General features: G+C 34.0%; 1 protein-coding gene across 8 annotated transcripts in view; it reads right to left on the bottom strand.

Annotated features, from left to right (window-relative positions):
* Positions 1-12,991, bottom strand: part of STK3 (serine/threonine kinase 3) — a 375,334-nt gene that overhangs the window by 234,647 nt on the left and 127,696 nt on the right. For 4 of the 8 annotated variants that reach the window (XM_035714551.2, XM_025451100.3, XM_035714543.2 and 1 more), the window contains exon 2: positions 4,435-4,515. The exons of 3 other annotated variants lie outside the window; for them this stretch is intronic. Coding sequence is in view for 3 of the 5 variants with exons in the window: in XM_025451100.3 (XP_025306885.1) it covers positions 4,435-4,515 (81 nt within the window). In the remaining 2 variants the exon portion in view is untranslated. Of the gene's footprint in view, positions 1-1,218; positions 1,255-4,434; positions 4,516-12,991 lie in introns of all 8 variants that reach the window. One more of the 8 variants, XM_035714552.2, reaches the window with a different exon arrangement.

Consider the following 12,991-nt stretch of genomic DNA (forward strand, 5'->3'; position numbering starts at 1 on the left):
GCTCCATGCAGGGAGCCTGACATGGGACTCGATCCCCGGTCTCCAGGATCACGCCCTGGGCTGAAGGCGGCGCTAAACCACTGAGCCACCCAGGCTGCCCTAATTCATAAACAGATATCTAACTGTCCTCCCATGTTTTCCATGGTAATTGATATAATTAAGTTTTAACCTCTTCAGGGGTCAATTCACATAATTTAAATTTTATTATAAAAGCAACTACTTTTGAATTCTCAAGTGAGTTGTCATTAGAGCAGCATGTAACAGTCTCTTTAATTCTTTAAATTGTTTCTCTATCGTTGGTTGTCTTCTCTCTTATTTCGAACACTTTTTGCTCGTTTTGCTTTAGTCAAACTCAGAAGAGGTTTAACTATTTTATTGACCTGCTCAAAGAAAATGCTTTTGTGGGGATCCCTGGGTGGCTCAGCAGTTTGTCGCCTTCCTTTGGCCCAGGGCACGATCCTGGAGTCCCGGGATCGAGTCCCGCGTTGGGCTCCCAGCATGGAGCCTGCTTCTCCCTCTGCCTGTATCTCTGCCTCTCTCTCTCTTTCTCTGTCCATCATAAATAAAAGAAAGAAAGAAAGAAAGAAAGAAAGAAAGAAAAGAAAGAAAGAAAGAAAGAAAGAAAGAAAGAAAGAAAGAAAGAAAGAAAGAAAGAAAGAAAGAAAATGCTTTTGTATTTATCATTCCTAAATTTTATTTTCTATTTCATTATTTAAATTTTTTCCTTTATGAATTCTCTCTTAATTTTTTCATATATTTTATTATTTTTCTAAGTTCATTTATAAGCACTAAGTTTTTTTCTTTTCTTTTGGTCTTTCTTTTTTAGTAATGAAGGTATTTAAAACTGAATATGTTCCCCTAATTACTACTTCTCTGGATCCCACAGATAATGGTATGATTTGTTTCTTTTTCCTTTTCTAAATAATTCACAAATTCCTCTTCAATCTACAGGTTACCTCAGATTATGTGTAAATTCCAATAACTATGGGTTTTATCATATTGTAATTATTTTTCTCATTTTAGTAGAGTATAATCAAAATTGAGACAGAGACACTCACAATCTTTTTTAAAATTTAATCAATGCTCCATGAACATACCAAAAAAAGGCAGAATGCCAAAATATATGTAGTTATAAATATATAAATATATCTATAAATATATATTTATATATTTATAGAAATATAGATATATAATCAAGCTTATTGGTAATATTTATACCTTCTATGTCCTTTTTTCTGTTACTCTCATCCAATTCTGAAAGATATAAATGAAAATATCCCATAAACTTTTATTAGATTCCTCTGACATTTCTAATAGTTTTCCTTGACAAATTTAACTGTCTTGGTGACTGACACATATACATTTCATATATATTGTCTTTTAAGTCATTACCTTATGTCCCTTGTTATTTTTTATTTGGATATTATACATCTTTATTCACTTAAGATCATTTAAGTAATTAACTGGATATAAATATTACTCCTATTTCTTTTTATTTTTATTTGTGTGAATATCTTTCTTATCTGGTATCTCTAATAGGAAATATCCCTCCATTTTCACCCTTTGTATTATACAGGCCTCTTATAAATAGCATATGGCTAGATTTTCCATTTTAATTGACCCTACTAATTTGTCTTTTATTCTTTGATTATTTTTTAAGATTTACCCACTTGAGATAATGTGCTTGAAAGAGTATGGAGGGAGGGCAGATGGAGAGCAAAACTCCAAGCAGACTCCATGCTAAACACAGAGCCCAAGATGGGGCCCAATCTCATCACCCGGAGATCCTGACCTACACCAAAACCAGAGTCAGATGCCTAACCAACTGTATCACGCAGGTGTTCCTTAATGGGAGAACTGACATTTAGTGAAAAATATATTTCATTTTATTCCTTCCAACTTACACTTAGCTCATTACTTAACATTTTTGTTTCTCTTTTTTCCTTTTCCTTGCTCTCCCTGGGTTACACCATTTTAATTGTTTTGTGTTTTTTGTTATTTTGAAAGTCCTTCTACAATTCATATTCATAAATTATTTTAAAATCATATCAACTATTCTGGTCTCACTGAGACACTCTATCTACATCTATTTACATCTATTACTCATTTTTCCCCAAATGAGTCCAAATGTCCTAAAAGATGGCCTTATGTTCACTTGCTTAACAAAGTTCAAAATAACATAAGAAAGAAATGCATTTAATACATTTAACCTACTGAACATGGTAGCTTGGCCTAGCCCATCTTAAATATGCTCAAAACACTTAACACCATGCTATAGTTGGGCAAAGTCACCTAACACAAAGTTCATTTTATAATAAAGTGTTGAATATCTCATGTAATTTGTTGAAGACTGTGCTGAAAGTAAAAAACAGAACAGCTGTATGAGTATGAAATGGTTATATCAATTGTTTACCCTCACTTGCATGGCTAAGAGCTGTGGTTTACTTCTGCTAACCACCGCCACAAGAAGAGTATCATACTGTAGATCATTAGCCCAGGAAAAGATCAAAATTCAAAATTCAACACATGGTTTCTACTGAATGCATGTCACTTTTGCACCATCATAAGGTTGAAAAATCATAAATCAAACCATGTAAGTTGGGGGCCATCTGTATATACCAAATTTTCTTTAACCATTTAACCATCAATGGAACACTTATGTTGTCTCCAAGTAAATAATGGTGCAGTGAACACAGATGCAGATATCTCTTCAAGACAGTGACTTTGTTTCCTTCATATATAAATATATTTATCCAGAAATGAGATTGCTTGATCATATGGTAGTTCTATTTTTATTATCTTGAAGAACTTCCATACTGTTTTCCATTGTGGCTGCACCAATGTTCATTTTCACCAACAGTGCATAGCAGTTCCCTGTTCTCCAAATTCTCACCAATATTTGTTATTTCTTGTCTTTTTGATAATTACAATTCTAACAAACATGAGGTGATATTTCACTGTGGTTATGATTTAATCTCCCTGATGATTAGTGATGTTTCGTGTATCTGTTTGCCATCTGGATGTCTTCTTTGGAAAAATAACTATTCAGATCCTCTACCCACTTTTTAATTGAAATGTTTGGGGTTTTGCTATTAAGATGCATGAGTTCTTTGTATGTTTTAGATATTAACCTCTTATCAGATATATCACATGCAAATATTTTCTCCCATTCTACAGGTTGCTTTTTCATTTTACTGATAGTTTCCTTCACTGTGCGGAAGCTTTTTAGTTTGATGTTGTCCACTTGTTTTTGTTTTTGCTTTTGTTGCCTTAGCTCTGGGTGTCAAATCCAAAAAGTCATGTCAAGACCAAAGTCAAGGAGCTTACTGCTTATGTTTTCTTCTAGGAGTTTTAGGTTTCAGGTCTTACATTTAAATCTTTAATCCATTTTTTGTTGATTTTTTATGTATGGTATAAGACAGAAGCCCAGTTTCATCCTTTTGCATGTGGCACTTTTCCTAACATCACTTATTAAAGAAACTATCTTTTGCCCATTGCCCGTTGCCCACTGAGGTAACTGTGTCCTAAATTAATTTGCTAAATATGCATGGGTTTATTTCTGGGCTCTCTATTATTTCATTATTCTATATATCTGTTTTTATGCCAAATCTTTTTTTAAGATTTTATTTATTTATTCATGATTTTGATTACTACAGTTCTGTAACACAGTTTGAAATCAGGGAGTATAATGCCTCCAGCTTTACTCTTTATTCTAGTAATTCTTTTAGCTATTTGGGGTCTTCTGTGGTTCCAGACAAACTGTACAAATATTTGATCTTCTTCTGTGAAAAATGCCATTGGTATTTTGTTAGGGATTTCACTGAATCTGTAGATTGCTTTGGGTAATAGGGACATTTAACAATATGAATTCTCCTAATCTATGAGCACAGAGTATCTTTTGATGTATGTGTCTTCAATTTCTTCATCAATGTCTTACAGATTTCAGTATACAGATTCTCACCTACTTGGTTAAATTTTTCCTATTTTCTCCTTTTTGATATAATTATAATTCATTTATTGCTTTATTAATTCTCATAACTTTTTTGGTGTATTCTTTGAGATTTTCTATATATAATATCATGTCATCTACAAATAGAGAAAGTTTCACCTCTCCCTTCCTCATTTTGATATTTTTATTTCTTTTTCTTGCCTAATTGCTCCACAACTAGGACTTCCCATGCTATGTTAAATAAAAGTGGTGAGCATGTTCATCCATGTCATACAACTGATCTTAGAAGAAAAGCTTTCAGTTTTTCATCTTAAAATTTTGATGTTTGCCATGGGCATGTCATATATGACTTTTACTGTGTTGTGTTCCCTCTATACTACTGCTATTCAACTGAAGAAAAAATACTCTAGTGAAGATTAATATTACACAGTATTTTATCATTTTCTGTCATTACCTATGGCTGCTTTCATATTTTTTGTACTTACCCTTCTCCAAGTTTCTCTAATACATCAAAAACTTCTTCAGGTTGCTTAGTCAAACTGTCTTCACTCAGCTTTTTTAGCTTACTGATAAGAAAGAAAAATAAAAAAAAATATTTTCCTTAAGACCTTTTATAAAATTTTTAATTTTATTTTTAAGAGGCAATATGTTCATAGTTCAAAAATCAAGCAGTATAAAAAAAAATAAGGCAAACAGTCTCCTTCAACCCTGTTCTTAATCTGCCCAGAAACACCTAAGATAACTAGTTTTATTAGCTTCTTATGAAGGCTTTATACAAATATGAATGTATATTTTATTTCTCCCCCTTTCTAACACACAAGATAGCATTTTAAACATACTCTGTCTATCCACACTATTAAATACTTTGCCATTCTTACTTAACATGTAGCCTATGTTGGAGATTTCTACAACACAAGTACATAGAAAACATCCTCATTCTTTTTTTTTTTTTTAAGATTTTATTTATTTATTCATGAGAGACACACAGAGAGAGAGAGGGGCAAGACACAGGCAGAGGGAGAAGCAGCCTCCATGCAGGGAGCCTGACATGGGACTCGATCCCAGGTCTCTAGGATCATGACCCGGGCTGAAGGCAGCGCTAAACCGCTGAGCCACCCAGGCTGCCCTCATTCTTTCTTTTTTACATCTATATCCTATACTATTACAAAGATGTAGCATCTCTTACTCACCACTCACTTATTTATGAATATCTAAGTTCATTTTGCCATTATAAACAACACGGCACTGGATAAATGTATACCTAAATCAATTGACACATGTGCCAGTATTATCTGCAGGATAAATTCCCGGAAATGAAACTGTAAAGTCCAACAACTACACATACATACACACAAAAAAATATATAAGCATATATGTTGATAAACAAGCATATATATACTATAGGCATAATCATATGTCATAACAATGCAATGTAACTAATAAAATCATTATAATAACTATATGCTAATTACTAAAGTTATTGATTACATTTTATATTTTATCTACTATAACTGTACATTATATAAATATATATGTATGTTGATAGATATTAGCAAAGTGCCCTTCAGGGGGCTTGTACCAATTTATTCTCCTACCACTAGCACATGAGAGAACCTCTTTTTTTTACAGTTCCACCAACAAAGTACTTAACTATATATTTGGATTTCAGTCAACATGTCAGCTAAAAACTTGTTACTCAGAATAGATTTAATTTACATTTCTTTTATTATGAGTGAAACGGAGTATCTTTTAATACTGTTATGAAACTAGACCATCTATTCAATTTCTTTGCTCATTTTACTACTGATTGGTTTTTTTTAATCTTTTTCTTATCTGTACACAAGGTAAATTATTAGTCTTTGGTTAGGCTGCAAATATTTTCACTTGTATTTTGACTTCACTTATGAGGCTTTAGTTTTATACTTTGACTGCATGCTGTAATAAAATGTGTTTTTGTTTTGTTTTGCCTTCTTTAAAAGTCATCTGCATGTATGGCATATGCAGATAACTAAAAGAAAGCAGTAAGAGGATTATTCATGGTGTACTTGATGGACCAAAATTAATTCAGTAAAAATGTAACATCACATATGAAAAATCAAAATAAGTTTGTATAAATAAAGAAAAAGTGACCAGAATGTAGAGGTAAACAGGGTCAAGTTTTTAAAAAAGCTTTACTTAAAAAAAAAAAAATCTTTGTAAATAATGTTAGGAATTCTATTTAAAAATGATCATTTCCCATAAAGAACATCTGAACAGACCTATTACTAGTAACAAAAGTGAAATGGCAATCAAAACATTACCAAAAAAAAGTCTAGGGCCAGATGGATTGACAGGTGAATTCTATCATTTAAAGAATAATTAATGCCTATTCTCCTCAAACTATCACAGGAAATAGAAGAGGAAGAAAAGCTTCCTAATACATTCTACAAGGTCAGCATTACCCTGATACCAAAACCAAAGACAATACAAAAAATGAAAACTATAGGCCAAATTCCCCAGTTGAACACAGATGCAAAAATCTTCAACAAAATATTAAACACATACAAAAATATATTAAAAAGATCATTCACCATGATCAAGTAGGATTTATTCTAGGGATGCAAGGATGGTTCAATATTTACAAATCAATCAACATGATACATCACATAAACAAAAGATAAAAATCATATAATAATCTCAACAGATGCAAGGAAAGCATGTAACAAAATTTGCCAACCATTCATAATAAAAACTCTCAACAAAGTGGGCTTAGAAGGAAAAACTCTCAACAAAATAGGCTTAGAAGGAAACATCTCAAATAAAGGCTTTTTATGAAATACCCACAGCTAATATCACACTCCATGTAAAAAACTGAGAGCTTTTCCTTGAAAATCAGGAGCAAGACAACGATGTCCACTCTCACCACTTTCATGCAACATAGTACTGGAAACCCAAGTCACAGAAATCAGACAAGAAAAAGAAATAAGAGGCAACCATATTGGTAACGAAAAGTTAAACTGTCACTATTTGTAGGTGACGTGACACTGTACATGCAAAATTCTAAAGACTCCACAAAAAAAAACTACTAAAAGTAAGAATGAATTCATTATTGGAGGACACAAAACTAATACTAGAAATTGGTAACATTTCTATACACCAAAAACAAAGTAGCAGAAAGAAAAGTTTAAAAAGCAACACCATTTATAATTGTACCAAAAAGAATAAAATATCTAGGAATAAACATAACCAAAGAGATGAAAAATATATACTCCAAAACCTATAAAACATTAATGAAAGTTATTAAAGATGACACAAATAGAAAGATATTCCATGCTCATGGATTGGAAGAACAAATATTGTTCAAATACCCATTTTACCCAAAGCAAACTACATTCAATGCAGTTCCTATCAAAATACCAATAGCATTTTTCACGAAACTAGAACAAATAATCCTAAAATTTGTATGGAACCACAAAAGACACTGTAGAGCCAAAGCAATCTTGAGAAAGAAGAACAAAGCCAGAGATACCACAATTCCACATTTCAAAGCTGCAGTAATCAAAACAATATGGTACTGCTACAGTACATAGACACAGAGATCAATGGAATAGAATAGAGAGCCCAGAAAAACTCACAGTTATATGGTCAATTAATGACAAAAGAGGAAAGAAGATATGATGGGGAAAAGACAAGTCTCTTCAAAAATTGGTGCTGGGAAAACTGGATGGCTATATGTAAAAGAATGAAACTAGATCATCTTTTAATACCACACATAAAAATAAACTTGAAATGGATTAAAGATTTAAATATGAGAACTGAAACCATAAAAATCCTAGAAGAAAAAAAAAAAAATCCTAGAAGAAAACAGGCAGAAAACACTCTGACATTAACCATAGCAACATTTTTCTAGATGTCAATTTGGCAAGAGAAACAAAAGCAAAAATAAACAATTTGGACTACATCAAAATAAAAACCTTTTGCACAGCAAAGGAATAATCAACAAAACAAAAAGAAAACTTACTAAATGGGAGAAGATATTTGCAAATAATGTATCCAATAAGGGGTTAATATACAAAATATATAAAGAACTTACACAACTCAACATCAAAAAAACCCAAACAATCTGAATAAAAAATAGGCAGAGGATCTGAATAGCCACTTCTTCAAGGAAGACAGATGACCAACAGACACATGAAAAGATGCTCAACATCATTAATCGTGAGAAATGCAAATCAAATCCACAATGAGTTATCACCTCACACCTGTCAGAATGGCTACAATCAAAAACAAGAAATAACAACTGTTGGCAAGAATATGGAAAATGGAACCCTCATACACTGTTCCTGGGAATGTAAATTGATACAATCACTGCGGAAACTTGTATGGATATTCCTCAAAAAGTTAAAAACAGAAATACCATATGATCCAGTATTTCTACTGAGTGTTTACCCAAAGAAAATGAAAACACTAATTTAAAAAGATACATGGACCCCTATGTGTATCATAACATTATTTACGATAGCCAAGATATGGAAGCAGTCTAAGTGCCTACCAGTTTTGGAATGGGTAATGAATGTGCGTTACAGACACACACACACACTAAAATATTACATAGCCATAAAAAAAGGTGAGATGTTGCCATTTCAGATGCCAAGGATGGACCTACGGGTTATCATGCTTAGTGAAACAAGACAAATTAAGGTAAAATTATATGATTTCCCTCATAAGTGAAATATTTTTTAAAAAATGAATAAATAAAAATCAGAATCAGACTTATAAAATACAGAGAAGAAACGGATGGTTTTCAGAGGAGACGGAATGGGAGAACTGGGCAAAATGGGTAAAGCAGAGTAGGAAATACAGGCTTCCAGTTATGGAATGAGTAAATTATAAGAATAAAAAGCACAACATAAGGAATATAGTTGGTGATATTATAATAGTGATATATAGCAATAAATGGTGTAGCTATACTTGTAATAAGCATAACATAATGTGTAAACTTGCTGAGTCACTATGTTGTACACCTGAACTAACGTTAACACTGTGTGTCAATAATGCTCAAAAAAAAAAAAAAATCATTTCCCCTCAAATGCAGTAGAAAGAAGATATGCGGTGAGCAAAATTGGGGAGGGAAACTATAATTAGGAGCAGATTCAAAATACGGATCCATAGAATACAGTATTAGCAGTAAGAATGAAGTTATTCAAAATATTAAAGAGATTATCAACAGGAACTGGTTTTGATTAAATAGGATTTGATTTTTAAATGTCTAAGAAATAAGATCAAAGAGAAAACAGATCCCAGGAAAATATATTTAAGAAATGAAGACATTAAGGACAAAAAGGTAGTAACTGACCATGTTAAAAGCTATTGGAAGTTCAAACAACTTAAAGATTTTAAATGTCCAATACAGAATTTCCACTTCCAACCATAAGAAAGTAACAGGATCCAGAACTGTCTCTAATAAACAACAAGAAAACTCAACAAAATGTAGAAAACAAGTATTTTCAAACAGTAGGTATCAGGCATTTCAGGACTGAGATTACTGAGAAAAGGGAAAGAAGATAAACCCTGCTATCACCTGCACTTCATATCTAGAGGCTATGTCCAGATTATAATACAGGGAAAGGGAAACCCAAACACAGGCAATAATTCTAGCTGAGTGAAGAAACAGAGATGGAAGTTTTGGAGGTAATGCAAATAAGATCTGCATAACAGAATACTTGAGAAGAGAGCTATGCAGAAAAAGAGCCATAGCAATCTATGTAGGAGTTTCCTTGATTTGTAGCTGAACACCAATCTCTGTATCATTACAAAAACACTCTACAGGGATCCCTGGGTAGCTCAGCGGTTTAGCCCAGGGCCTGATCCTGGAGACCTGGGATCAAGTCCCACATCGGGCTCCCTGCATGGAGCCTGCTTCTCCCTCTGCCTGTGTCTCTGCCTCTCTCTGTGTCTCTCATGAATAAATAAATAAAATCTTAAAAAAAAGAAAAAGAAAAAGAAAAAACACTCTACAAAACCTAACAAAATCAATTTCTTAAGAAAAAAAAATTACAAGGAAGCTGAAAAAGAACAAACCCAGAGGTCAAATGCGGCTAAGAATCTTTCCCACCAAGAGAAGCTAAGAGAACTCTTACGATAAAAAAGTCATCAGCAGAGATCCCTCAGTAGCTTTGTTTTAGAAAGGATACTACATCACCAAAACATAAATGCTACTTTAGATTCTCCAAAAAGGAAATTAAAAACAAGTCTTAAAAATACTATGCCAATCCACAAAGTAACTTAAACTACATACCAGAACAAGTCTAACTCCTTAAACAACTAAGGTACTCGCATGATTTGTGTCTTATAAAACAGGTTTCAAAGAAATCCCTAGCCCCTTTCTCCATTTGAGGACACAGAAACAAGAAAGAACAAGAACAAGAAAGTTTTCACCTGAATATAACCATCCTGGCATCTTGGTCTTGGACTTCCAAGCTTCCAGAACTATGAGAAACAAATTTGCTGTTTATAAGCTACCCAGTCTGTATTTTGTTATGGCAGTCTAAACAGACTAAAACAAAAACTCAGTTTGTTTTTGAAAAGACCAATAAAATTAAACTATTAGCTAGACTTGAGAGAGCGGGAGAGAGACAGAAAGAGCGGACACTCAAATAATTAAAATTAAAAATGAAAGAGGGGACATTAAAACTCATGGGTCACAGAAATAAAAACAATTATAGGGGAGTACTATGAATAGTTATACACCAACAAATCAGATAACACAGAAGAAATGGTTAAATTCTTAGAAACGTACAGCCTACGAAGACTGAATATTGAAGAAATAAAAATTTCAGCAGACCTCTACTAAGGAGACTTAAGGAGTAATCAAAACTCTCTCAACAAAGCAAAGCCTGGGACTAAAGAGACTAAAGGAGAATTCTATCAAACACCTAAGGAAGAATTAGCACCAACACTCCTCAAACTCTTCCAAAAAAATAACTGTAGAGAAAGGAACACTTCCAAACTTACTCTGTAAGACCAGCATTACTACACATAAATACCAAAACCACACAGAGCTACAACATGAAAACCACAGACCAATATCCTTAATGAGGTCATGACCTCAGGGCTGTGAGATGGAGCCCTACATGGGGCTTCACACTCAGCTCAGAATCTGCTTGGGACTCTCTCTCTATTCCTCCTCTGCCCCTCGCCCTGCTCTCTCTCTAAAATAAATGAATCTTTTTAAAAAAGAAAATGTAAGGAGAGGGATGCCTGGGTGGCTCAGTGGTTGAGCATCTATCTGCCTTTGGCTCAGGTCATGATCCCTGGGTCCTAGGATCAAGTCTCACATCAGGCTCCCTGCAGGCTCTCCCTGCAGAGGGGGAGCTTGCTTTTCCCTCTGCATATGTCTCTGCCTCTTTCTGTGTCTCTCTCATGATTAAATAAAATCTTAAAAAAAAAAAAAAAAAAAGTAGCCAACATACTGAAAAGCATTTATTCTTGAAACCCTCTCATGGCTTTGGGTAATAACAGAAAGATTCTGTGGCCTTCCAGCCTAGGCCTGTTACCATCACTTATCCCAACAATTCCATCAGTAGCAAGAACTGTACTTTTACCAAGACAAGGTTGACTATGAAAAATAGGAGCTTTGCTTCCAGAAAAAATGGGCTAAATTTGGGATAAGTATTGAAAATTTGCAATTTGGGCAGCCCCTGTTGCTCAGTGGTTTAGCACCGCCTGTAGCCTGGGGTGTGATCCTGGAGACCCGAGATCGAGTCCCACGTCGGGCTCCCTGCATGGAGCCTGCTTCTCCCTCTGCCTCTCTCTCTCTTTCTCTCTCTCTGTGTCTCTATGAATAAATAAATTTTAAAAAATTCTTTAAAAAAAAAAAGAAAATTGGCAATTTTCTCAACTAAAAGTGATAAGCCTAATAATAAATAAACTATCAAACCCATAGCTTGCCCCACCCCCCAAAAAAGATGGAAGAAACTGTCTCAGAGACTGGTGATACGAACAACATAGCAATACACATGTAATGGGAGTCTCAGGAGAAAAGACAGAATAAGGGGCAGAAAAAAATTATTTGAAAAAACAGTGGCTACAAACTTCCCAAATTTGGGCACCTGGGTGATTCAGACAGTTAAGAATCTGCCTTCGGCTCAGGTCATGATCCCAGGGTCCTGGAATCAAGCCCCACATTGGTCTCCCTGCTCAGTGGGGAGTCTGCCTCTCCCTTTCCCAATCCCCCCTCCCCTACTTATGCATGCTCTAACAAATAAATAAAATCTTAAAAAAAACTCCCCAAATTTGACAGAAAACATTAATTTTTACATCCAAAAAGGTAAACTAATCCTAAATAAGATAAACACAAAAAGATCCCCATGTGTAGACACACTGTAAGTTAAACTGCTGAAAGACAAAAAGTCTTGAAAGCAGCAAGAGAAAATGACTCATCATGAATAGAACAAGAATATGACTAACAGCCGACTTCTCACCAGAAACCATGTCAGTTCAAAAATAGTGAAAGAGACACACACAGTATAAGACAACAGAATAAAAATGAAGAGGCAGAGACAACAATTATGGATCACCTTCCACTTGGAAGTTTCTGGAAAGGATAAGTGACTGGAAACATGAATCTGAGAAGGAAGATAAAGCCAAACAAGCAAAGAATCCATTCGAAATGCTTGAATAAGTATAAATACTGTTTTGAATGAATTAGGAGAATAGGGGAAAATTGAAAATACAAGCGAAAAGAAGAGATAACTGCTAAAGCATGTCCCTGAAAAGGGTGGAAGGAAGGAATCCAAAACACATGTGGACGGGACTGCCTTAACATCAAAGGGTTGGGGACACCTCTCTCATTATATTAGGAGGAAAGGATGGACAGACTTAAACAGACTAATGGCAGAAAGTTAAAGGAGCTCTCATATATTGACTTCTATTTGCTTTAGAAGTCAGAGGGATATTCAACTGCTGTGAGGAAGTTTAAATCTGAGATTTGAGAAGATAAGACTATATTTGAAATAGCTAGAGTGAAGAATAAAAATTAAACACCTCATGAAGTTTAACTGC

Source organism: Canis lupus, chromosome 13 (genome assembly GCF_003254725.2).
Source record: "Canis lupus dingo isolate Sandy chromosome 13, ASM325472v2, whole genome shotgun sequence".
Lineage (NCBI taxonomy): Eukaryota > Metazoa > Chordata > Mammalia > Carnivora > Canidae > Canis > Canis lupus.